Source organism: Salvelinus namaycush, chromosome 42 (genome assembly GCF_016432855.1).
Source record: "Salvelinus namaycush isolate Seneca chromosome 42, SaNama_1.0, whole genome shotgun sequence".
Lineage (NCBI taxonomy): Eukaryota > Metazoa > Chordata > Actinopteri > Salmoniformes > Salmonidae > Salvelinus > Salvelinus namaycush.
The window spans coordinates 19,131,508-19,157,275 of NC_052348.1; the positions used below are offsets into that span (position 1 = coordinate 19,131,508).

Sequence of the window (25,768 nt, forward strand, 5' to 3'; positions counted from 1 at the left end):
TGTGAACAGTATGAGGTAGATAAGGAGATTGTGTGAAAGGGTTAGAACGGCTTCACGGGGTTTGGGTGGTGCAGTGAAGGGAGGAAAATGGAGGGAAGTGGATTTCAGGGCTCTATTTCACTTTCTTAGAGGAACAGGACTAACGAAGAGAATTTAATGAAAATAGGCCGTGACTGGCCTCACACTCCAATACAGTAGGTGGCGCTGTATACACGTTGGGTGCGATCTGCCAACCCCCCCCCCCCCCCAAGCAAGCGTTAAATTAAAGTAACGTTCATCGCAAATAACTTTTATTTTGAAGAAACATTATCTATGACCAGCGGAAGTATTTACACCACACGCTCGTCGACAAAAACATTATTTTGAATCACACACATTTTCATTAACATCGTGCTTTTGAAGTTGAATGCTGTGGTGTTTTGATATCCCTCAAATGTAGAAATTGCCTGTCCGTTTGACGACGAGGAAAGACAACAAAAAGTCTACAGCGATGGCTGCAACAGTTGTAAGTTTATCTTCTAGCTATCTAACTACAATAAGCTAACCTCATGTGTTCTTTATTGTAGTTACGTTTTTAGTTGTTGGTTATATATTTGTAGACACCTAGCTACACTACAAACCCTACATGTGAACAGCGGTGTACTGTTCACAAAAGCCACTGGGGCCACCAATGCAGCCAACGTGATCGGACAGTGAAGCTGGGTTTGAACCAGTGATTCATATATACACCATTGGTTAGAACCAGCAACACTGTTAGTTATGATATAATTTATTGTCCCTGAGGGGTAATTTGACTTGCATAATAGAGTGCTGCTGCTTCCACATAAATTCATAGAATCAATTGACACAGCGTACACCCCCTCTCCCTCCCTCCCTACATACTTACCCACACAAAAAGTAAATAAATTCATGCCAGGCAAGGCTGCAGTTTAACATGGTGAAGGCCTACAGGCACTGGAACTGCCACCTACCTACAGGCCTTCATCATGGTGAACTGCCACCTACCTACCTACAGGCCTTCATCATGGTGAACTGCCACCTACCTACCTACAGGCCTTCATCATGGTGAAATGCCACCCACCTACCTACAGGCCTTCATCATGGTGAACTGCCACCTACCTACCTACAGGCCTTCATCATGGTGAACTGCTACCTACCTACAGGCCTTCATCATGGTGAACTGCCACCTACCTACCTACAGGCCTTCATCATGGTGAACTGCCACCTACCTACCTACAGGCCTTCATCATGGTGAACTGCCACCTACCTACCTACAGGCCTTCATCATGGTGAACTGCCACCTACCTACCTACAGGCCTTCATCATGGTGAAATGCCACCTACCTACCTACAGGCCTTCATCATGGTGAACTGCCACACACCTACCTACAGGCCTTCATCATGGTGAACTGCCACACACCTACCTACAGGCCTTCATCATGGTGAACTGCCACCTACCTACCTACAGGCCTTCATCATGGTGAAATGCCACCCACCTACCTACAGGCCTTCATCATGGTGAACTGCCACCTACCTACCTACAGGCCTTCATCATGGTGAACTGCCACCTACCTACCTACAGGCCTTCATCATGGTGAACTGCCACACACCTACCTACAGGCCTTCATCATGGTGAACTGCCACCTACCTACCTACAGGCCTTCATCATGGTGAAATGCCACCCACCTACCTACAGGCCTTCATCATGGTGAACTGCCACCTACCTACCTACAGGCCTTCATCATGGTGAACTGCTACCTACCTACAGGCCTTCATCATGGTGAACTGCCACCTACCTACAGGCCTTCATCATGGTGAACTGCCACCTACCTACAGGCCTTCATCATGGTGAACTGCTACCCACCTACCTACAGGCCTTCATCATGGTGAAATGCCACCCACCTACCTACAGGCCTTCATCATGGTGAACTGCCACCTACCTACCTACAGGCCTTCATCATGGTGAACTGCCACCTACCTACAGGCCTTCATCATGGTGAACTGCTACCTACCTACAGGCCTTCATCATGGTGAACTGCTACCTAACTACAGGCCTTCATCATGGTGAACTGCCACCTACCTACCTACAGGCCTTCATCATGGTGAACTGCTACCTAACTACAGGCCTTCATCATGGTGAACTGCTACCTAACTACAGGCCTTCATCATGGTGAACTGCCACCTACCTACCTACAGGCCTTCATCATGGTGAACTGCTACCTAACTACAGGCCTTCATCATGGTGAACTGCCACCTACCTACCTACAGGCCTTCATCATGGTGAACTGCTACCTAACTACAGGCCTTCATCATGGTGAACTGCTACCTAGTGACAGCCTTACAGCGCAAGTGCACAATTACCACCTATGCCATCATTTTAATTAGACCTGAGGACGACTGGTTTCCCTGTAACTTAGGGGTGGGCAACCATCAAGTGATTTCAAAATTCAGCAGAGTCGAAATCAATTTGTGGGCCAAAAAAAGTCCCATTATAACGTCTATCTAGTTTTAGACATTCAAGAGTGGCCTGGAGTGTCTTGTTTTTTTACCCAAAATCCCCCACCCGGCCAGATTGAATGGGCTCGCATGTTGCCCACCCTTGCTGTAACACAGCGGCAGGATCGCTGTGGTCCGACTCAGATTCTATTGAAGTAAATTATTTCTGAAATGTAATTCTATCATCTATTTCCCTCCCGCAAAAAAAATCTAAGGCATATCTCTATATTGACCAAGTTGTCAATGGCTGTCATTCAATCACACCTCTTGTCCCTTCTCTAGGATTTCAGGACCCACGTTGACGCATCATGCAGGTATTCAGAGGAGTTCACCAACATATATTATGACTGCATGGACAAGAAAAGAAGGGTAGGTACTGATTCATCTGGGCTGTGTGAATGCACTCAACCATACTGGTTACATAGGTACAATCACCTCCCTTGGTATCCCTACTTTGGAAAACACTTTGTGGGTTCCTTAAAAAAAAATCTGTTGATAGCTAACTCCCTACTGTTGATCTTTCCCCAGAACTTGATGCGGCTCTACCTGGACAAAGCGACCCTGGTTTGGAACGGGAATGCTGTGTCAGGGCAGGTTGCTCTTGGAGAGTTCTTTGAGTCACTTCCCTCCAGCGAGTTCAGTATCCAGACTCTGGACTGTCAGCCAGTGCATGGTGAGATTCTTTCCCACAATTATAATTTTCAAAACTGGGATTTATTCAGTTACAATGTAAACAATGATTGACTCATATTGCACATTCAATTAAAACATGGGGGAAAACATGCTTTAATGGAGGTAAATATAGACCCAATTATATTGTTGACACTAAACAGCATGTACGTCTTTATATGATATCCTCATTTAGAAATGCTTCTGACTCATATTTGGCAATTAGACTGTAATCCTGTTTTTTGATAAGCTTGGATTCATTGATGGTAAAAATTCACCTTCCTAAAAATGTATAATACTGACATTTGCAACCCAAAATATATAGTAGTTAATTTTTGCCTCGTTCCACCATCCTGATCACACAATAGAGAAACGGTTTGTGGAAAGAGGCCAACACCATTTTCCCCTCCTTATATTCCCATACAGAGCAGGCAACGCAGGGCCAGACCACGCTGCTGGTGGTGACGGCAGGACAGGTGAAGTTTGACGGTCAAAAGCAGCGCTACTTCAATCAGAACTTCCTCCTCACAGCCCAGGCCTCACCCACCAGTGACCAGCCTGTCTGGAAGATTGCCAGTGACTGTTTCCGCTTCCAGGACTGGAGTAGCTGAGGGCTACTTTAATGTTTTCAGGGTCATATTCATTTGGGCACACAATAGCAAAACAAATTGCAACGGGCTACAATGACAAGTTTGTATGGTGACTGATGAGTACAACCCTGCTTTAAGATTTTTATAAAAGTTTACCAGTTATGTACCGTCTTATAGTTGGTAAATCTGCTACAGCCCACTTTCTTCAAAGTTATACTTCTTTTTTTTAGTACAAAAGACTTTAGGCACAAAGTCAAATACAAAACATTTTTATTCACCAATGTCCTCTAAAGCATGTGACCCCCAGAACTGAATAAGTAACCATTTTTCACACAGTAGTTGGAGAAAGAAATGGACTCAAATGTTAATTACAGACCTCAAATGTTAATTACAGACCTTTTTGTTATGACGAGGATACTAATATTTTCACAACATTGCTTTGACTATTCAGGTAAAAACATCAATTGCTATTGCCCATGCAGTCTATCCTCCTGGCCAAATAATATTAAATAGCTATTTTAAGTTTCCTGAGTGACGTTTGGTGCAACAAAAGCAAAACATTTGGTATAGTCAATGCTTATTTAGTTTTACAATATACCTTGGCTAACATGCTTCTAAATAAATAACCAAATTTAACAGACACTGGGAAGTGAGAGCAGGGAAAGGCACAGTAATGTCGATACTGCCATTTTACCACTAGAGGGCAGCAGAACCCAACTACATAACATGAGAAATAAGTATTTACAGAACACAGCGAGAAATACAGACATTCAAAAATACATCCGTTACAAAGCTTAGGCTGGAATGGCAGGTAAGCGTTGACTAAATGTTTCCCTTTCCTCAATGTTCCTTTTGTTTGTCGGTGAAAGTAGTGGACTTTTCTATAAACATACATTTCTATAAATGCTGGATCAGCTTCAAGTTTGATTTCCCAATAAATAATTTACCATCTACAGTTCAGACTGTGTCTTCTAATGACAAGTTGAGGGCAGAACTGGACGTGCTTGAGTGCAATGTTTTTCTACAAGTACATCATTAGCACAAATAACTGTCTAATAGGGATATTCTTTACACACAGAACAGTAGCCTGGGTATCGAACAGTTTGTTGAACAACACTAGAGCTGCATCCCAAATTATTCCCTTTACAGTTCACTACTTTTGACCAGAGCACATAGGACTCTGATCAGAAGCAGTGTATGGCATAGGGAATAGGGTGTCACAAGACGACAAAGTCAGCTGAAGCAGAAACCTGACTGGTACCGACTGAGGCTACATAAACAGCAGAACGTTGGCGACTTTGGCTTAGGTCAGGAGTAGCCAACCCTACTCGAACAGCTACACAGTGTGGATGCTTTTGCTCCAGCCCTACTCTTAACACCAAATTCAACTAATTGGCTGCTTGTAACCAAGACCTTGATTAGCTGAAATCAAATGTTACAGCAGGGCTGAGCGAAAGCCTGCACACCCTGCACCTCTCAAGGCCTGGAACCCTATTCCCTATATAGTGCACTACTTTTGACCAGAGGCCTATGAGCATTAGGTGAAGTTGTAGGTCATTACATTACGGCCTCCCATACATCCTCTCTATGTGTTGGAGATAGTGGTTCTTTAACTCTTTTCTCTTCAGCTTGAAGGCATCAGTCACCAGTCCTGTCTCAGGGGTCCAGGGCTCTGGGCTGAGGTGTACCTTGACTGGGATCTCAAACCTCTGTAGTTTAACTAGGAGGGAGAAGGAAGGTGATGTAAAGAGAGGGGAAGGTCATTACAAAATCTGTGTTCCATTAACTTGTCCATTTATTTTTTTGTCGACATTTAAGTTTGCATAGAAATTTGTTGCAACAATTGTCTGCCATGATGCATTTCCCTTGAACGTCACACCTATATAAACACTTGTCGAATAAAAATGTGGTTAAAGTGTTTCAATTATCCTATTAGGCAAATTGGCAACATCCTGGGTAGTAGCCCCACAAAACCTAGCTGTCAAACAGGGAAATGGTTCCAATCCTTTTTCAACCATTCATTTTTCCCAATGGGGATTTTAGAAACACTTAAGGGCTGCTTTTTGTGTAGACTTACACAGTTATCAAAACATCACACCAGGGTAACGCTCTCTCGGACAAGGTGACTAGCTCTATTCTTTATGATAGCCACATTAGCATTACAATTTTTGGGGGATAAATACAGGCTACTATATTGATAAGTCACCTTGTCCTAGAGATTCACAGTTCTCAAAATGTCCTCCCAGGGTAAGCCTGCACAAAACACAGACCTTGTTTTAACATTCTAAAATCCCCTATGGAAAAAAAACATGAATGGAACCATATCCCCGTTTGACCGCTAGGTTTTATGGGTTATACTGTGGTACTTAATGCCCTGCCCACCTATCTATCTTTAACATCTCAGGGACCCTGAAAAAAAACACTATGGATAGAATGCAAGAATTGACTAATATTTGCCATATTCTAATACAGTAATTCTCATGTGTCTACTTACACTGTGGCGATAACTTGGCCTAGCTGGTCTGAAACAATTTGATGGTGAAATTGCAATGTGAACCAATTCAGGCATTTTTGAAAGTCAAGAAACACATTGTTGAATAAATAGATTTTTCAAGCAGTAGGCATTTAGAATTAAATGAGTTGTGCTTTAAACGGTCAGTGCCGTTTATGATGGAGGACACTTTCATGAGCATGGCCTTATTTATATTACAACATATTGGATGACTCATTCATATTCCATTCACCCAGTTCAATGTAACATTGATAGGTTTAGGCTTCTATATGATACTCTTATTTTCCCTATACCCTGCACACAGGTCAAGAGAAATTTGAGGCAACAGACAGATATTCAATATCACATTGCACACTCTTGCCTGCATCTAGCTGATCTAGGATGTAATCAGTCCAGCAGTTGCAAACGAGAGTTCTTGTACAAATTCAGGTCATGTTTATCCCAGTTTTGTTACGTTTGCTTCCCTTTATGAAAAGTCTTAATATAAATCGGCGGAATGAATACACCCTTGATCACTCAAATGCAGTTCACTTTCATAACAGCCACGTTGTATTTCTTCTATGCGCTCTCCTCCTTCTACCCCTTCACTTGACTTCAAATGCACAGCAGCTGTATGTGACCAGGTGAGAAAAAACAAAACTTTCCAAGCCAAACCGCTACACACAACCTGCATCGTTGTCACCATAGTATTGTTGACAACGTGCATGCTGCTGAAGTGGCGTTGGAGGGCCAGAAGGAAAAAATAATTATATCCCAATGCACCAGGGCAGTGATTGGGTGCATTGCACTGTGTAGTGTGCCCTCTTTCGGATGGGACTTTAACCGGGTGTCCTGCCTCTGGTCACTAAAGATGCCATGGCATTTATCGTAAGAGGAGTAGGGGTGTTAACCCTGCTGTCCTGACTGAATTCCCAATCTGGCCCTCATACCATCACGGTCCTCTAATCTTCCCCAGTTTACAATTGGCTCATTCATCCCCCTCCTCTCCCCTGTAACTATTCCCCAGGTCATTGCTGTTAATGAGAATGTGTTCTCAGTCAACTTACCGGGTAAAATAAAATAAAAATGCTAAAGTAACATCATAGTCAGCTAATAGAGCTAACACGTTAGTAAACCCACTACAATCATGCAGTAACGTTAGTGTACAGTCAGTAAGCAGTTACACCGGCGGGTCCGGTGGCAATAGATTGGTATTACTAAAAGCTTACCTTGACTTGGAAGAGTTCCAGTGTTGTGTTCGTTAGGTCAGACAGCTAGCTAACATATCATCCCTCTGTTTGAGCAGGGTGTTTCAGTATGCTAAACTAGCTAGCTAAGTAAGTGGAAGAAGCTTATGCGTTCAGTACTAGATTATGCTTTAAGTAATTAATTCTCTGGTCCTTTGATTGGGTGGACAACATGTCAGTTCATGCTGCCAGTGCTCTGATAACTTCCGGAGGATGTCCTCCAGCCTGTCATAATGTGTAAGTCTATGGAATGGGGAGAGAACCATGAGACTCCTAGGTTTTGTATTGAAGTCAATGTACCCAGAGGATGACGGATGCTAGCTGTCCTCCAGCTACCCCATGCTGCTACCCTACAGAGTGCTGTTGATGCTAGCTGTCCTCCAGCTACACCATGGTGCTACCCTACAGAGTGCTGTTGATGCTAGCTGTCCTCCAGCTACACCATGGTGCTACCCTACAGAGTGCTGTTGATGCTAGCTGTCCTCCAGCTACACCATGGTGCTACCCTACAGAGTGCTGTTGATGCTAGCTGTCCTCCAGCTACACCATGGTGCTACCCTACAGAGTGCTGTTGATGCTAGCTGTCCTCCAGCTACACAATGCTGCTACCCTACAGAGTGCTGTTGATGCTAGCTGTCCTCCAGCTACACCATGGTGCTACCCTACAGAGTGCTGTTGATGCTAGCTGTCCTCCAGCTACACCATGGTGCTACCCTACAGAGTGCTGTTGATGCTAGCTGTCCTCCAGCTACACCATGGTGCTACCCTACAGAGTGCTGTTGATGCTAGCTGTCCTCCAGCTACACCATGGTGCTACCCTACAGAGTGCTGTTGATGCTAGCTGTCCTCCAGCTACACCATGGTGCTACCCTACAGAGTGCTGTTGATGCTAGCTGTCCTCCAGCTACACCATGGTGCTACCCTACAGAGTGCTGTTGATGCTAGCTGTCCTCCAGCTACACCATGGTGCTACCCTACAGAGTGCTGTTGATGCTAGCTGTCCTCCAGCTACACCATGCTGCTACCCGACAGAGTGCTGTTGATGCTACTTGTATACCTTCATTGCCAAATGTGTTTTAATCAATTGTTTGGTGATGTGATTATATTTAGTAGTTATCTAAAAAGGGTAACTTTAAATGTTTTACAATTTTCATTTTTATGAAATTCACTGAGGATGGTCCTCCCCTTCCTCCTCTGAGCAGCCTCGAATGACATACGCTCAATATTATCTGGCCATCATAATTTATTAGAAAAACTTTATTTGTCGCAATAAAACAAGTTCGACAATAGAAAAATCTGCCTGTAAAACATAAAAATGTATTAGTTCTTTAGAAAATGTATCCTACGTTTTCCATTTACATTATACGCCGCAATCATTTTGACATTGTCACATGAACCTGGGTCGATGGAAACCTGCCCAGTGAGACGAAATCAATCCAAACATCTAAATCAATCTAATAGACATCAGGGTTGTATTCACTAGACCAAACGTAAGAAAACAGACTGAACCCTTGTTTATGTTGCCAAACGTTTTGCTACGGTATGCTCTAATGAATAGGACCCAGGGGTTCTTACTTGAAGTGGCCACCTCTTTGATCTCCTTCAGCACCTCCTTCTCCATGGCAGGGTGGGTGCACACCTCCTCCCAGCTCCCTTTCACTCCCCTCTGTCTAGCCAGCTCAGTCAACATCTTCTGGTTGGGTACCACAACACTGATCACATAGTTCTGCTCACTGCAGGGGTTAGAGGTAAGAATGGATCCAATGTCAGAGTTCATGGGTTAGAAGCACCCATATAGGCTGAGATCAGAGATAACTGGAGTTACATGTTGCCAGTAAGCACAGATCTAAGACCAGTTCACACTCTGCAAATGTAAACCTCTACCACTAGGGTCTGAGAGGTAAAACTGGGCTAGGGCTCACCTGTTAGCATAAGCACAGATGTTGTCGATGAGGGAGCAGTTCTTCAGAGCAGCTTCTACTTTCCCCAGAGAGACGTAATCCCCAGCCTGGAGCTTCACTAGATCCTTCTTACGATCTAACGAGCAATAACACACACACGCCACAATGCAAGATATTGCTTTAAATTAATTTACAGATGCTTTTAATTTTTAGCCACTAGATTAGAATGTATATGCCTATGATGGACAATGAGAAAATCCTCCAACGCACACCCGTTACACACCCACTATCTGCAGACATCCGTCAGGGTGGATCTCTCCTATGTCTCCTGTACAGAACCACCTCTGACCCTTCTCGTCCACAAAGAAGTCCTGGCCATTACTCTCGTTCCTATAGTAACCCATAGTGATGTTAGGCCCTCCAATCAGAATCTCCCCTCGGGGGTGAGGTTTGTCCTGATTGGTGTAGCCTCCCTCCAGCCAGTCCCTGAGTCGGATCTCACAGCAGATGACAGGAGCTCCAACTCTACCCGTGCTGTTGTCTGCCACTGGACAGGGGGAATAGAGGAAACACAACCTTTAGTTATACAGGTAAAGCAAAGGCTTTCCATACTACCCGCCCTCCTCACTCCATACCCTCCCGGGGCCCCGAAGACATGCAGCCCCCTGCACCTCTCTGATTCAGAGGGGTTGGGTTAAATGCAGAAGACACATTTCAGTTGAATACATCCAGTTGGACAACTGACTAGGTATCCCCTTTTCCCTTACCCTCGGTGATGGTGCCAGCTCCACAGGTTTCCGTCAGTCCGTACCCCTGGCCCACAGGACAGCAGAAACATATGTTCATAAACCTCTGTGTGGCAGAGGAAAGCGGAGCCCCTCCAGACAACATCAGCCTCACCCTGCCGCCCAGCAACTTGCGCACCTTACTGAACAGCAGCCTAGACACACACACAGAACTGTAAACACACACTAATACACTAAAACTAATACTTCTGTTTAATGTATGATTCCCTATCTGGATACATGTGTGGTTATTCTAGGTGATTTACACAATCATTTAACATGCGAATAATACTTATTCTCTAGGTTAATGTGATCGTCAGAAAACACATTTTACTACTACTAGATATCACATGTTAGCAAGGTATAAAATGTTGTTACACGTTGCAGAGAGGAGCATCGTAACCCCTCTTGACCTGCTCCAGTTTGTAGTTGTATCCCAGGTTGAACAGCGTCCTCTGAATGTAACTCATCTCCCCAACCTTACTCATCACATTCTTATTGATGCGGTCCAGAATTTCCTGTTCAAACAAACAAAAACGGTACAGTAGACCAGACAGATGTGTTGTGTGACAGAAAAAAGTGACAAGATTGTTATAATACTGTTTATGCATCAAATAAGGGTTGATGAGTACCCTCTAATCTGTGTCTGTGGTTTGAGTTGGGCCTGTGGGGTTTGAGCTGACAATTGATTGACTTGGTGATAAAACATTCCAGACAGGATGTGGAGTGGTTGTAACTGGGATAGAGAGGAGTAGAACAAAGGCCACAATGGTTCTTAGACATCCTGGCATCTGGGAAATTAGGCCAGGGGTTAAGATAACCAGGTGCAGATAGACAGGATGAGCCCAGGGTGGCTTATGATGCCCCTTGATCTGCATGACTAAACATTTTAGTAATCCTATATAAGATGTCTGTTTTTTCATTATTAGTTAGTCTAACAGTCAAGACTGTTGGGCTGATGGTTTCTTATTGCAATAATTAAATCGATATTAAATAAAGATGATTGTTCAAAGAAATGACCAAGTCTCTCTCAGTACTGAATTTCCACGACAGTTGTCTTACCGGTACAGCAGCCATTAGAGTTGGTTTCAGCACAGAGCTGTCTCCTCTACTTCCTTTCTTTATCTTAGTGGACTGGAGAGAGAGAGGAGAAGAGAGGGCATCAACATAGGACTGAACGAAGAGGCTTTAATTATCTTCAGTGACAGTATGCAGACAGAATAACAGGGGAACCACTGATTAAATCAAGCGTTCATTACCTGGTCAGAGAGTGTCTGAGGGGAGGAGTAACCGATGGGACAGCCGTACGCCATGCAAGAGATTTCTGCTGTCATTTCCAAAACATGGGCCAGAGGCAGGTAGGCTATGTAGGTGTCTTTAGGCCTGAGAGAGAACATGGTTAGCATTAGGGTCAGAGGTTTAAGGGCAGGTAGGCTATTTAGGAGTCTTTTGAACAGAGAACAGATATATTATAATACTGCATGGGGTCAGGGGTTAGAGTAAGGTTTATAGAGAGCAGGTACATAACCTATGTGAAGTTAGGTCAGGGGCAAAGAACAGGGTTAGGAATACAGTTAGAGCAGGGGTTCTCAAAGTGGGGTCTGCAGACAGGTATACGGTACCAGTCAAACGTTGGTGTGTCCTAACTCATTCAAGGGTTTTTCTTTATTTTTACTATTTTCTACATTGTAGAATAATAGTGAAGACACCAAAACTATGAAATAACATATGGAATCATGTAGTAAGTTTTAAACAAAGCAAAATATATATTGAGATTTGATATTCTTGAAAGTAGCCACCCTTTGCCTTGACAGCTTTGCACACTCTTGGCATTCTCTCAACCAGCTTCATGAGGTAAGTCACCCTGAATCCATTTCAATTAACAGGTGTGCCTTGTTAAAGTTAATTTGTAGAATTTCTTTCCTTAATGCGTTTGAGCCAATCAGTTGTTGTGACAAGGTAGGGGTGGTATACAGAAGATGTTATTTTACCAAATAGGGCTAAGTCCATATTATAGCAAGAACAGCTCAAATAAGCAAAGAGAAACGACAGTCCATCATTACTTTAAAGAGAAAGGTCAGTCAATCCAGAACATTTCAAGAACTTTGAACGTTTCTTAAGGTGGAGTCGCAAAAACCATCAAGACCTATGATGAAACTGGCTCTCGTGAGGACCGCCACAGGAAAGGAAGACCCAGAGTGACCTCTGCTGCAGAGGATAAGTTCATTAGAGTTACCAGCCTCAGAAATTGCAGCCCAAATAACTACTTCAGAGTTCAAGTAACAGACACATCAACATCAACTGTTCAGAGAAGACTGTGTGGAATCAGGCCTTCGTGGTCAAATTGCTGCAGAAACACGAGCAATGAATATTAGAACGGTGGAAATCTGTCCTTTGTTCTGTTGAGTCCAAATTTTAGATTTTTGGTTCCAACCGCTGTTTCTTTGTGAGACGCAGAGTAGGTGAACGGACGATCTCCGCATGTGTGGTTCCCACCGTGAAGCATGGAGGTGTGATGGTGCTTTGCTGGTGAGATGGTTGGTGATTTATTTAGAATTCAACGCACACTTAACCAGCATGGCTACCACAACATTCTGCAGCGATATACCATACCATCTGGTTTGCCCTTAGTGGGACTAGGGCTGGGCGTATACCGTTTTTTGCGATATCCCGGTATTGATGCACGGACCGGTTTGGGGATTTACTTTACCTTCTATAGCGGTATTTGAATGTTTGGTTTGTTAAAATGTGATACGCAATGTGTAACGTCCATTTTATAGTTTACTTTGCTACTTGAGTCATCTCTCTCCACTCGCTCTATGCCGCTTTCCACACAGACCTAGCCACGCCCCCTAACTCGAGGAGCGCATTTGATGTTCCTCAACCAAGCGACACTTGCATTCACTCTGCATGGTCAATGCAGCATATTTTATTTATTTCACCAGGTAGGCTAGTTGAGAACAAGTTCTCATTTACAACTGCAACCTGGCCAAGAAAAAGCAAAGCAGTTCAACACATACAACACAGAGTTACACATGGAATAAACAAACATAGTCAATAATACAGTATAAAAAAAAAAGTATATTACAGTGTGCAAATGAGGTAAGATAAGGGAGGCAAGGCAATAAAATAGGCCATAGTTGCGAGGTAATTACGATATAGCAATTAAACACTGGAGGGATAGATGTGCAAGTAGAGATACTGGGGTGCAAAGGAGCAAAATAAATATATAGAGTATGGGGATGAGGTAGTTGGATGGGCTATGTACAGTCGTGGCCAAAGGTTTTGAGAATGACAAATATTAACTTCCAAAGTTTGCTGCTTCAGTGTCTTTAGATATTTTTGTCAGATGTTACTATGGAATAATTATAGTATAATTAGAAGCATTTCATAAATGTCAAAGGCTTTTATTGACAATTACATGAAGTTGATGCAAAGAGTCAATATTTGCAGTGTTGACCCTTCTTTTTCAAGACCTCTGCAATCCGCCCTGGCATGCTGTCAATTAACTTCTGGGCCACATCCTGACTGATGGCAGCCCATCCTTGCATAATCTATGCTTGGAGTTTGTCAGAATTTGTGGGTTTTTGTTTGTCCACCCGCCTCTTGAGGATTGACCACAAGTTCTCAATGGGATTAAGGTCTGGGGAGTTTCCTGGCCATGGACCCAAAATATCGATGTTTTGTTCCCCAAGCCACTTAGTTATCACTTTTGCCTTACGGCAAGGTGCCTCATCATGCTGGAAAAGGCATTGTTCGTCACCAAACTGTTCCTGGATGGTTGGGAGAAGTTGCTCTCGGAGGATGTGTTGGTACCATTCTTGATTCATGGCTGTGTTCCTAGGCAAAATTGTGAGTGAGCCCACTCCCTTGGCTGAGAAGCAACCCCCACACATGAATGGTCTCAGGATGCTTTACTGTTGGCATGACACAGGACTGATGGTAGCGCTCACCTGGTCTTCTCCGGACAAGCTTTTTTCCAGATGCCCCAAACAATCAGAAAAGGGATTCATCAGAGAAAATGACTTTACCCCAGTCCTCAGCAGTCCAATCCCTATACCTTTTGCAGAATATCAGTCTGTCCCTGATGTTTTTCCTGGAGAGAAGTGGCTTCTTTGCTGCCCTTCTTGACACCAGGCCATCCTCCAAAAGTCTTCGCCTCATTGTGTGTGCAGATGCACTCACACCTGCCTGCTGCCATTCCTGAGCAAGCTCTGTACTGGTGGTGCCCCGATCACGCGGCTGAATCAACTTTAGGAGACGGTCCTGGCGCTTGCTGAACTTTCTTGGGCGCCCTGAAGCCTTCTTCACAACAATTGAACCGCTCTCCTTGAAGTTCTTGATGATCCGATAAATGGTTGATTTAGGTGCAATCTTACTGGCAGCAATATCCTTGCCTGTGAAGCCCTTTTGTGCAAAGCAATGATGACGGCACGTGTTTCCTTGCAGGTAACAATGATTGACAGAGGAAGAACAATGATTCCAAGCACCACCCTCCTTTTGAAGCTTCCAGTCTGTTATTCGACCTCAATCAGCATGACAGAGTGATCTCCAGCCTTGTCAACACTCACACCTGTGTTAATGAGAGAATCACTGACATGATGTCAGCTGGTCCTTTTGTGGCAGGGCTGAAATGCAGTGGAAATGTTTTTTTTGGGGATTCAGTTCATTTGCATGGCAAAGAGGGACTTTGCAATTAATTTGATAACTCTTCATAACATTCTGGTGTATATGCAAATTGCCATCATACAAACTGAGGCAGCAGACTTTGAACATTAATATTTGTGTGATTCTCAAATCTTTTGGCCACGACTGTACAGGTGCAATGATCTGTGAGTTGCTCTGACAGCTGGTGCTTGAAGTTAGTGAGGGAGATCAGTCTCCAGCTTCAGCGATTTTTGCAGTTTGTTCCAGTCATTGGCAGCAGAGAACTGGAAGGAAAGGCGGCCAAAGAGGAATTGGCTTTGGGGGTGACCAGTGAAATATACCTGCTTGTAGCGCGTACTGCGGGTGGGTGCTGCTATGGTGACCAGTGAGCTGAGATAAGGCAGGGCTTTACCAGCAAAGACTTAGAGATGAGCCAGTGGGTTTGGCGACGAGTTTGAAGCAAGGGCCAGCCAACGAGAGCGTACAGGTCGCAGTGGTGGGTAGTATATGGGGCTTTGGTGACAAAACGGATGGCACTGTGATAGACTGCATCCAATTTGCTGAGTAGAGTGTTGGAGGCTATTTTGTAAATGACATCGCCGAAGTCGAGGATCGGTAGGATAGTCAGTTTCACGAGGGTTTTCTTTTGGTAGCTTGAGTGAAGGATGCTTTGTTGCAAAATAGGAAGCCGATTCTAGATTTAATTTTGGATTGGAGATGCTTAATGTGGGTCTGGAAGGAGAGTTTACAGTCTAACCAGACACCTAGGTATTTGTAGTTGTCCACATATTCTAGGTCAGAACCGTCCAGAGTAGTGATGCTGGACAGGCGGGCAGTTGTGGGCAGCGATCGGTTGAAGAGCATGCATTTAGTTTTACTTGCATTTAATAGCAGTTGGAGGCCACGGAAGGAAAGTTGTATGGCATTGAAGCTCATCTGGAGCTTAGTTAGCACAGTGTAGAGGTGGATCAGAGAATCACCAGCAGCAAAAGCGACATCATTGATGTATACAGAGAAGAGTCAGCCCGAGAATTTAACCCTGTGGCACCCCCATAGAGACTGCCAGAGGTCCGGACAACAGGCCCTCCGATTTGACACACTGAACTCTATCAGAGAAGTAGTTGGTGAACCAGGCGAGGCAGTCATTTGAGAAACCAAGGCTGTCGAGTCTGCGGATAAGAATATGCAACACTGTTGATGACAATGATGCAGTTGTCACTTTGCTTCTTAATATAAATCTACCAGCATTTTATAATTACACTATTAGCTTGTGTTTCTTACATCTGCAAATAGCTAGTTTATATTTTCTTAGCAAGTTGTTCCTAAATCTTGTTAGCCGCTAACGCTAATCACTAGCTAGCTAGCTAATAAAATGTACTGAGTAAGAGCAAGCATAATTAGCTATACAGCCTGATAATACCAGTGATTGTGTAGACTTAAAATGAGCATGTTGTTTGTGCAACAGTGTCTTCTAAAGTGAAGAGGTAAACACAAAGCAAGAATTTGTTAGCTACATGAAGTAGCTAAGAGAAAACATTCAATGTAGCCAAAGATTAGGTGTTTCGTAGGGGACCCTATATAAACATTAGTTCCTACCCTGTCACAATAACTTCTCCCTGGCATTTTCATTTGTTGTCATATTAAAAGTGCCCAGTATTATATTCTAACTATATAATTACAATAGACATTCTATTCCCATGATTCCAACAGTTAACCCAAGTGTTAAGCTTTAAATCGCAATTCCAATTGCAACATTTGGTTAAAAAAATGGCCCAGATTACTTGTCCATATCATGCAGCCCTACATGGCAGTGAGGAAATGACCTCAAATGCAGAAATTGATGAAAATTATGACTTTTTTGGGGGGTTGAAGTTGAACAGTATAAAACAATCAGAATGGAGAAAATTCCATTGAAATCACTTAGAATGTATATTTTCCCACCCTAGGGTCACGCACTACTCATAAAACAAATTTAGAACTTTTATTATTAAAAAACATAAAACAGTCAAATACCGTCAATTTTTTCCAAAATACCATATAATATAATATTTTGGTCATATCGCCCAGCACTAAGTGGGACTACCATTTGTTTTTAACAGGACAATGACCCAACACACCTCCAGGCTGTGTAAGAGCTATTTGACCAAGGAGAGTGATGGATTGCTGCATCAGATGACCTGGCCTCCACAATCAACCGACCTCAACTCAATTGAGATGGTTTGGGATGAGTTGGACCGCAAAGTGAAGGAAAAGCAGCCAACAAGTGCTCAGCATATGTGGGAACTCCTTCAAGACTGTTGAAAAAGCATTCCAGGTGAAGCTGGTTGAGAGAATGCCAAAGCAAAGCTGTCATCAAGGCAAAGGGTGGCTATTGGAAGAACCTCAAATATATTTGGATTTTTTAAACACTTTTTTGGTTACTACATGATTCCATGTGTTATTTCATAGTTTTGATGTCTTCACTATGATTGTAGAAAAAGGTAGAAAATAGTACAAATACAGAAACATCCTTGAATGAGAACATGTGTCCAAACTTTTAACTGGTACATTTTTTTTGTCGTTGAAATGAACAATTAATTTTGTCTCAGGGATCCGTGGAATAAGTTAACAGTGTGTAATACAATAATATTAATCTAGAATTTATGTTTTTAACCCTGGGCTACATGGGCCTGGGAGGCTCACGGGGATATTGGTATCCACAGTACTCCACCAATTCAATATTTTCAAATCAATACGTCATGTATTCCCTCCTTAAGTGCAGTGTAATTTAAACAACTGCAAAGTTCTCTGCCTCATGAAACAATGTGTAGAATTGCAGGATATTAGCTTTAAAGCTGCAACAAAACAAAAAAAAATCTGTCCCATGACAAAATCTATAGAATTAGAGGAAATTCGCTTGAAAACTGCAAAATGTTCTCTCCAATTCCAAGAGGCGCGCCTTTAATATGTTCCTTCCCAGGGCCCGATACTTGGTTCGTTCGGCAATGCACTGCCGATATCATAGTAAAACTCCTTGTATGCTATTTTGTATCTCACTCGAGTTGGGTTGTGATTATGAGGGGGTCCCTGATAAATATGCTATCAAAAAAGTTTGAGAACCCCTGAGTTATGGGTTAAGGGGGTGCCTCAGGAGGCAGGGAGGGAGAGAGCCTATTCTCCCCCCTGTAAAACTACTAAACCCAACTGTCACTCACCCCAGGCCAGGGATGCGTTCACACTGTCCGGTCATTCCAGCGGTGAGGTTGCTGTGGACGACCATGACTCCTTTGGGTCTGCCTGTAGAACCACTGGTGTACATCACTACAGCCAGGTCTGATGGCTGAGGACTCACCACCGGCCTAGCCACTGTAACAGAGACATTGGTTGGTTTAACAGGTCTCACTTCACTGTAACAGACACAGCCAATGGTTCAACAGCTCTTACACACCCGATTTGGCCAATTAAGATATTGATAATTAGTTTAAATCAAGTGTTTTAGTGCTGGTATGGACCAAAACCATGCTCTAACATTACTTGTGTCATTTTCATAGCGTTTCTCATGCAGTACTCTGGTGTTACTCACAGTTGTCAGGCTGTGACCCCAGCTCCTGTACTGATGCCATGCTGTGGATGGCGAGACCAGGTGGGTATCCCTCTGTACTGACCCTCCTCTGGTCTACAGAGATGATGTGTTTCAGCTTGGGGATCTGAGAGAGAACACCCTATGAAGAATAGAGGGAGGAGAAAAGTTCAATTAGCTAGTAGAAATGCATCCCTGTCCGTGACCCCACTCTCCGAGGGCGTCTCTGGGAAAGTTTGGATATATATTTAAAAAAATATATATATATATATATAATTCAGACACGTGACTTAGCTACGGTTGGCAAATAGTCTCAGACAATTGCAACACATATGAGAAGGACTCAAAATTGAGGCTAGTTGACACATACGTTTACTACTGAGTATAGAAACATTAGGAACACCTTCCTAATGTTGAGTTGCATCCTCCCTTTGCCATCAGAACAGCCTCAATTCATCAGGACATGGACTCTACAAGGTGTTGAAAGTATTCCACAGGGATGCTCGCCCATGTTGACTCCACTGCTTCCCACAGTTGTGTCAAGTTGGCTGGATGTCCTTTGGGTGGTGGACCATTCTTGATACACATGAGAAACTGTTGTGTGAAAAATCCAGCAGCGTTGCAGTTCTTTACACAAACCGGTGCGCCTGACACCTACTACCATACCCGTTTCAAAGGCACTTAAATCTTGTGTCTTGCCCATTCACCCTCAATATCACAAACACAATCCATGTCTCAATTGTCTCAAGGCTTAAAAATAATTATTTAACCGGTTTCCTCCCCTTCTTCTACACTGATTGAAGTGGATTAAACAAGTGACATCAATAAGGGATCATAGCTTTCACCTGGTCAGTCTATGTCATGGAGAAAACATGTTTTGTAAACTCAAGTGTATATTCTGTCCATTCGGTCAAACCCTCAACTCTGCTGCACTACCATGTTTCAACCCAACTGAGCCATTCTAGAGTTCTATGTTCTAGGTCAGGTGGTTCTAGCTCACCTTCAGTTTGGTCTCCAGTAGTTCTGCGCTGGTGATGAGGTGTGTGACTCCCGTCTCGTTCAGTCCAAACACCACCGCCTCCTCTCCCAGTGTCGCATAGAACGTCACCACTGTGTAAACACAGAGCAATGTCAATGCACTTTAGACATTGTGTTAGGGTCATTTTCTATCTCTTATTCTTGCACAATACTTCCCGGACTGATTGGGAATTAGGCACATTCTTGAATTATGTACATCCCAATTCTGTTAATTGGGTACATGACAGGGTACTGAACTGACTGGGTACATGACAGGGTACTCTGAATTTGTATGAATGTATTTGTTATGTGCTGACCTGAACAAAATGTATTCCAGTGTTAGTGTACAAAAGGCATTCTAATCTAATACAATGTACCTCTATTTAAAGATATCTTTATATGTTATAGATTTCCCAACACCAGGCCAACATGACTATGATTAATCAAACGTTCTGGAAAGCCCTGTTGTTTAGTTGGCTACATCTAGTCATGTTGAGCCTTCCATCTCCTCCCAGAATGCACCCTATTCCTTATGTAGTGCACTACTTTAGGTAAAAAGTAGTGCACTACGTAGGTAGGGAATCGAGTGCCATTTGGGAAGAAGCCTCAGGGTACAGTACTCACATGGGAAGTTGTATCTGAAGCAGGCCTGAGCAGAGATCATCCACTCAGCTCTCGTATCACAGAAGATGGCAACCATACTCTTAGGCTGCTGGCCCAGTGCTGCCAACCCACTGCCCATGTAACTCACTACAGAGTCTACCTGCTGGTAGGACAGCCAGCAGTACTTCCCCAGAATCAGCTGCAAGAGAGGAGACTGTCACATGTTAGTCGATTGAATGTTTGTAATTTGGCAGGCGCTCTTCTCCTATTAGAAAAGAGGAGGAGTGCACTTCCTTGTTTATTTTAGGTCAGCTAGAGCTGGGTGAAGATCATGTGTTGCGAAGAGAGACAGCTTTATGTAGACATATGTAGCTTAATTTGAGTTGGGCACAACAATAGGCATTTGTGGCACTGTGCAGCACTGCCGGGCGTGTGGCATTAACGCCTCGTTCAAATGCTAGTCGGAACTAAGAAACTGACATTTCTAACTGGTTGTAGTTATACACGTGCCACGTTTGACCAGTTAGCACATCGGAAAATGTCAATGTTCCGACTAGCGCGTAAACGCGGCATTATGACAGCCGTATGTAGCATTACGACAGGCGTATGTAGCATTACAACCTTTACATTTTAGTCATTTAGCAGATGCTCTTATCCAGAGCAACTTACAGGAGCACTACGGCAGGCGTACGTAGCACTATGACAGGCGTACGTAGCACTATGACAGGCGTATTCATGTAGGTTACCTTCTTAAAGACCTTTCCGCTGGGCTGGGGCTCATTCTCCTCACTCAGTACCTCTCTTGTCCCTAGACAGTCAGAGTCCCCAAAGCGCTGTACGGCTTGCTGGAACAGTTTGTCCAGCGTGTCTTTCCCAGGGAAGTCTTCTGTGGCCAAGCTCTGGAAGCGGTCTACACAGCGGTACGGCCCCTCGAAGTGGCCGGAGGTGGAGCGAGCCTTGACCCGTGTGGCCTGGGTTCTCTTCTCCCCAGCCCTGGTGAGGTAGTACCAGGGCAGGAAGGAAAGGAGGGAGTACAGCCACACCACGAGGTGGAGGGGGAGGAGGAACAGGGAGTGGAGCTCTGATTGGTGGAGACCCATATTGGATTGGGGGGGTTTAAATGTCAGGGTGTCAGGTGAACCGGAGAGGAGATGAGCCTTATCGATGCCAAGGATCCAGAGACAAGTAGGGGCTTACTTTAGGCTGATGCCGCCTGGTTCTAAGTCCACTCAATCCAAACAGAGTAAGCCTAATGTTGGAACACAAAATAAAAGGTGTTAATATATGTGAGAAAAGGGTAAGTGAAAACAGACAGAGCAGTGATGGTCAGGTTGGATCTATCAATAACATCATTAGGTTAGGATTCTCTTGTCTACCTGTTCTAGACCGCTTGTTATTTTGACAAGAGGGTTTCAACACGGAATGGTAGTTTACTACTACAGTATGTCACATGCCGGAGGCTTCATTAAAAAGGGAATGGATTCCCAGTCAACATCATATTTTCCCTGAACCCCTTACTCTAACCCTAAAATAGCCTTTTTACAAGTGAGAACCGGCTAAATGTTCTCACTTCTCTGCATTTTGGTTGACTTACGGTTTTGCGCTGACTTTTGGTACTCACAAGTATGGTCAAATGTGTATAGACACACGGCACCTCTCTCCCAGTGCTGGCCTCTTGCTCCCTAGGTTAGCTGTCCTATGTGAGGACAGGGTGCAGCCAGAGTGTGGAAATGAACTTTGCCTTCACTCCTCCAATGCCTGAATTACCTCTCCCTGTGAACAACAACCAACCCAGTCTACTGTGCTCTGGGTCCTCATATAGGCTACTCCGGCTGTGTCTTATTAACTAGCTTCCTTTCCTTGTGTCCTCTCCACGATCCCTGATCTGGCAGAGTAGGGCAGGACAGGTGGTAGCAAAGTTGTGGGAACACACCCAGTATACTCTCCTGAAGGAGATGAGGAGAAGAAGCCACGACACAGTGTTGAGACCCAGCCCCAGTAGCCAGTTGACTCACTGACCAATGTCCACAGTTCAGCCAACTGAAGAAGATGGAGCCAGTCACGACCAATGATATCTTCCCAGCTCACCCCACGATGAGCTGATCAGGGTCAGAGTACTGGGGTACTCCTGGTCACGCTGACTGCTCTTTAAGCCATCATAACAGGCTTAAACATCAAACCTGGATAGCATCCTTTGATTGGACTACACACTGACAAGTGGACCGGAGAGACACAGAGCTGAAGTCACAGTGTTGTTGCCATACACAGAAGTCATGATCTAAATGTGGTCAATATTATTTTCTTTCATTTTATGAATCCAGACTAGGCATGAGACTAGGCGATCTATTTATATGGGTCGTGATTATATCATGTGACGCATCCATCATACAGCAGCAGGCAACGGGTGGGTATAATTTGTGGAACGTTCGAGCAGGAATCTTTTCCAAAAACTTAATCAATAACAATTTTGCCAACAAACAACGCATACAAAGTAGCATGATCAATTGACCTAGCTAACTAGCTACCGAATAGGCATCAAATCACCGCGTAGCTTATTCTTAATGTTGGTCCATAGGCTACCAGAGTGAGGACAGACATTTTTCAGGAATAAACGTGGTGAGTGAAAAACGTAATTAAAATAAACCCACTCCCTACCCGGTATCTTATTCTGCTGCTATACAACTTTGTATGCATTGTTTGTTGGCAACCGTATGTTTATGGAACAGTTTCCTGTTGGAACGTTCCACAAAGTATACACACACACAAACATAATTTGGTTAAAAAAAGTTGCCACCTGATTGCAGTCAAATTTGCACATCAACAGAGAACACAACTTTGCTCTACACGCAGGTGCAAGTCAACCCTGTTTACTCGGAGTAGGCCAGGCTGTTGGTAAACCGAAAGCACTTTAAAACGACTGAAAGTGACACTGCTTTGTGTTCTTCAAATTCCCAAATTTGACAGACAGACCAGAGGGCCACACACATTACAATAACTAGTTTCAGTTCCCTGACGTTCCAAGTAAACGTATTTTGATCTTCAAAATCGACATTCTACGTGCTTTCATTTTAGCAGTCGCCTATGTTAGAGATGAATGCAGACAGATATTTATATTGGCCATTTAAATTAGCCTCTATCTACGTACGGATTACATTGTTAATAAGATTACAGCAGCCAGCTAGCAATTGACAGCCATTTACCTGGCAAGCTTTCAACATTCTTACCTTCAGCAGCCAAACCCGATCAGTCGATCCCTCTTGCCGAACGAATTGACCGAAAGTAACCTTTTGTGATCTCCGCCAGAAAGGGAACCCGGAAACAATACGTCATCTGATTCCATATTATTGGGCCAATGAGCTGTCGAAGCGGGATTCTTACTTTTAGGTTCTTCATTAAATTAGTTTCATTATTGAATGTATCTAACTTAGGTTATTCAATTACTTGGAATGTAAGTGGTATACCGTTGGTTGCATGATTGAAAAGCGAGGCAATGTCAAACATGAATTGTATCATGTTTGTTCTGAAAGCTGTGGACAACTTTGTATCAGAAATAAGTTTTTGCAACAAACTCAATGGGCATTCATTCACATACATTTTACAATGTTTGTTAAATTGACCACCAGTGTAAAAATTACACCACTTTTTATTAGCTACAGACAGGAGTACATACATCTTAATAGCCTGTGTCTCTTCACAGAGCATTTAATTGTTAGCTTTTGTTGTGCCATTACCAGGACATGAAAAACATTATGCAAGAAAAAAAAAAAAAAGTTGTTTTGATTGTGCCATCTCCTCAGAGAAAGCAGAGTGTCCCAATGTCAAAGTGAAGAGTAGTGGATCATTCCTTTGGGTCATTCTTCTTCGATGGGGTTTAATGGTGGTTGGCATCCACTGTTAATGGTGCATTACCGCTACCAGCCTTAGGTTCATTTCTTCCCTTCCACCATGATGATGTGGTAGCCAAACTTGGTCTTGACGGGGGGGTCTGTGTAAATGGGTTTGTCCATGGTGCTGTTGGGTAGGGCGAAGGCAGCGTCCTGGAAGGGTCCGGTCATAGACCCTCTTATCATCCAGCCCAGATCACCCTGTCACAACCAGGATAACACTACAGTCAATATTGCCACAGTCACACAAAGGCTAAAACAGGGGTGTATTCATAAGTCAGACACTGTTGCAAAATGTTTTGCAATGGAAACAATTCACTCCAAAATGAGAAATTCATTTCTATTGGACAGATTCAGGTAGGTCTCTCCCATTTCATTGCTTTTACGTCTGTCTGGTTCCCAGAGTAAACGGTTTCTGTTGCAAAAAGTTTGGCAGACCAAAATGTTCCACAACAGTCTGCGACTAATGAATATTCCCCCCAGTTCTCTCACCCGAACAACAATATTGAAAAACTGTAGACAGCAAGACAGAGGATGCCATCCAGTGGACCTTTTAGGTACTAGCAGACAGCACCCTATACCTATACATGATAAACCAATAGGTATGTGCATGGGAACTGCTCTTTTACCCCTTGTCTGGCTTTGTCTTCACTGTACTGTGAGGCCACTTCACTGAAGCGAACCCCAGCCTTCAGTTTCTCCATCGCCTCCATACATTTACCATGTTTTTCACACAGGATATGTCTGACCTGGGGAATACGTTAAAACAGCATAGTCAGTCAATTTAGATAGCTGTCTATACTTACATAAGAACACACACAGTGTAGCTAAAGACTATATGGTGTAGCTAGAATGTAGCATTGCATAGAGTAACTAACATAGCTAGCCACCTTAACAGAAGTGCCTCCTTTAATCGTCTTCTCTTCCTTTTTTTCTTTGTCTCCACCCCCTGCAGCAGCTCCACCTGAACGATAACATTCAACATAATAACATGACTTACATGGAGATAACTAACGTTTCCTAGCTGCTAACTAACTGCCACTGAACTGCACATAGGCTGTGTTGTTCAGTTGGCTAGCTAGTTAGCATGTTTCTCAATCCAACATGCTTTGTCGATTTAGTGAAGAATAAACAGACCTTTGCCTCCCTTGCCACCTTTCCCTGCCTCCTTGCCACCTTTCCCTGCCTCCTTGCCACCTTTCCCCTTAGGTGGCATTCTTGAAAATACCCTTTACTGAAAATGAATTGGACAACTGAAGAGATCTGCCAGCTACCACAAGGCAAGCTTGTCTTCTTCTTCGGTGGAGTTTATCTTCTTCGGCGGGTGACAGCCAACAATATGGTGCATTACCGCCACCTACTGTACTGGAGTGTGGGCCAGAGACACGGATATCCTACCTGCCAGCCCGGTTGCTCTTAAAAAATATACAATATTTTAGACTATATCTAATGACGGAAAGTCTGCTCATTCCAAGATTACAACCAAATGACTACAGCATTAACACAAACATAGAGGTGGCAGTGGGAGGAGGTAGGGATCTGGTCTGTCTGCCCAATATATAGGATCAAAACTCGTGGAGGAATACAAATAGCATAAATAGGAAAGTGTGATTCAGTGGGTCTCTCTGGGTGGGAGACTGTTAGATGACTAATGTGATGTTGATGTTGAGCGGCTTCACTGCAAGTTTTAATAATCAATATATATATATTTTTTTTTACAAATAAGAAAAAAAAGTGTGTTCTACTCAATATACTCTGTAAACTCATTTCCTGTATCCCCTTCTCCCTCATACCAGATCTCTGATACTGCCCACACTGTAGCAATACATGCTCCACTGTCTCTCTTTCCTGGCAACAATCACATTTTCCTGTTGGATGCT

At 43.6% G+C, this 25,768-nt stretch overlaps 3 protein-coding genes across 5 annotated transcripts; 1 reads left to right on the forward strand and 2 right to left on the reverse strand.

Moving 5' to 3' along the window:
* Positions 1-304: 304 nt before the first annotated feature.
* nxt2 (nuclear transport factor 2-like export factor 2) lies at positions 305-4,714 on the forward strand. Its single transcript, XM_038981620.1, has 4 exons — positions 305-505; positions 2,778-2,864; positions 3,024-3,168; positions 3,591-4,714. The coding sequence occupies exons 1-4, from the start codon at positions 491-493 to the stop codon at positions 3,773-3,775; spliced, it is 432 nt and encodes a 143-aa protein (XP_038837548.1). The 5' UTR covers positions 305-490; the 3' UTR covers positions 3,776-4,714.
* On the reverse strand, positions 4,008-23,295 carry LOC120034924 (long-chain-fatty-acid--CoA ligase 4-like). Of its 3 annotated transcripts, none has more exons than XM_038981619.1 (14): positions 23,229-23,295; positions 20,751-21,253; positions 20,026-20,203; positions 19,385-19,494; positions 18,388-18,526; positions 18,020-18,170; positions 11,438-11,561; positions 11,241-11,312; positions 10,557-10,696; positions 10,161-10,333; positions 9,677-9,940; positions 9,415-9,529; positions 9,068-9,225; positions 4,008-5,474 (listed from the first exon to the last, which is right to left on the reverse strand). In XM_038981619.1, the coding sequence occupies exons 2-14, from the start codon at positions 21,102-21,104 to the stop codon at positions 5,317-5,319; spliced, it is 2,136 nt and encodes a 711-aa protein (XP_038837547.1). In that variant the 5' UTR covers positions 21,105-21,253; positions 23,229-23,295; the 3' UTR covers positions 4,008-5,316. The 3 variants fall into 3 exon arrangements, with proteins under 3 accessions (XP_038837547.1, XP_038837545.1, XP_038837546.1); XM_038981617.1 differs by lacking the exon at positions 23,229-23,295 and adding an exon at positions 21,626-22,004; XM_038981618.1 differs by lacking the exon at positions 23,229-23,295 and adding an exon at positions 21,599-22,004.
* A 334-nt stretch (positions 23,296-23,629) lies between these two features.
* Positions 23,630-25,195, reverse strand: LOC120034992 (peptidyl-prolyl cis-trans isomerase NIMA-interacting 4-like). Its single transcript, XM_038981721.1, has 4 exons — positions 25,026-25,195; positions 24,779-24,852; positions 24,518-24,637; positions 23,630-24,089 (listed from the first exon to the last, which is right to left on the reverse strand). Exons 1-4 carry the CDS (start codon positions 25,102-25,104, stop codon positions 23,931-23,933), a joined length of 432 nt encoding a protein of 143 aa, XP_038837649.1. The 5' UTR covers positions 25,105-25,195; the 3' UTR covers positions 23,630-23,930.
* Positions 25,196-25,768: the final 573 nt, after the last annotated feature.

Excerpts from the sequence above, each read along its gene's own strand:
- LOC120034992 (XM_038981721.1), bottom strand. The coding sequence starts at position 25,104 with ATGCCACCTAAGGGGAAAGGTGGCAAGGAGGCAGGGAAAGGTGGCAAG. Across the intron at positions 24,638-24,778 it reads AAGGAGGCACTTCTGTTAAG|GTCAGACATATCCTGTGTGA; the intron begins GTGGCTAGCTAT and ends CGTATTCCCCAG. Across the intron at positions 24,090-24,517 it reads AAGACAAAGCCAGACAAGGG|GGTGATCTGGGCTGGATGAT; the intron begins GTAAAAGAGCAG and ends TGGTTGTGACAG.
- LOC120034924 (XM_038981619.1), bottom strand. The coding sequence starts at position 21,104 with ATGGGTCTCCACCAATCAGAGCTCCACTCCCTGTTCCTCCTCCCCCTC. Across the intron at positions 10,334-10,556 it reads GATGCTCCTCTCTGCAACGT|GCTGCTGTTCAGTAAGGTGC; the intron begins GTAACAACATTT and ends GTGTGTGTCTAG. Across the intron at positions 5,475-9,067 it reads CAAAGAGGTGGCCACTTCAA|TTAAACTACAGAGGTTTGAG; the intron begins GTAAGAACCCCT and ends TCTCCCTCCTAG.
- nxt2 (XM_038981620.1), top strand. Across the intron at positions 2,865-3,023 it reads GCATGGACAAGAAAAGAAGG|AACTTGATGCGGCTCTACCT; the intron begins GTAGGTACTGAT and ends ATCTTTCCCCAG. Across the intron at positions 3,169-3,590 it reads GGACTGTCAGCCAGTGCATG|AGCAGGCAACGCAGGGCCAG; the intron begins GTGAGATTCTTT and ends ATTCCCATACAG.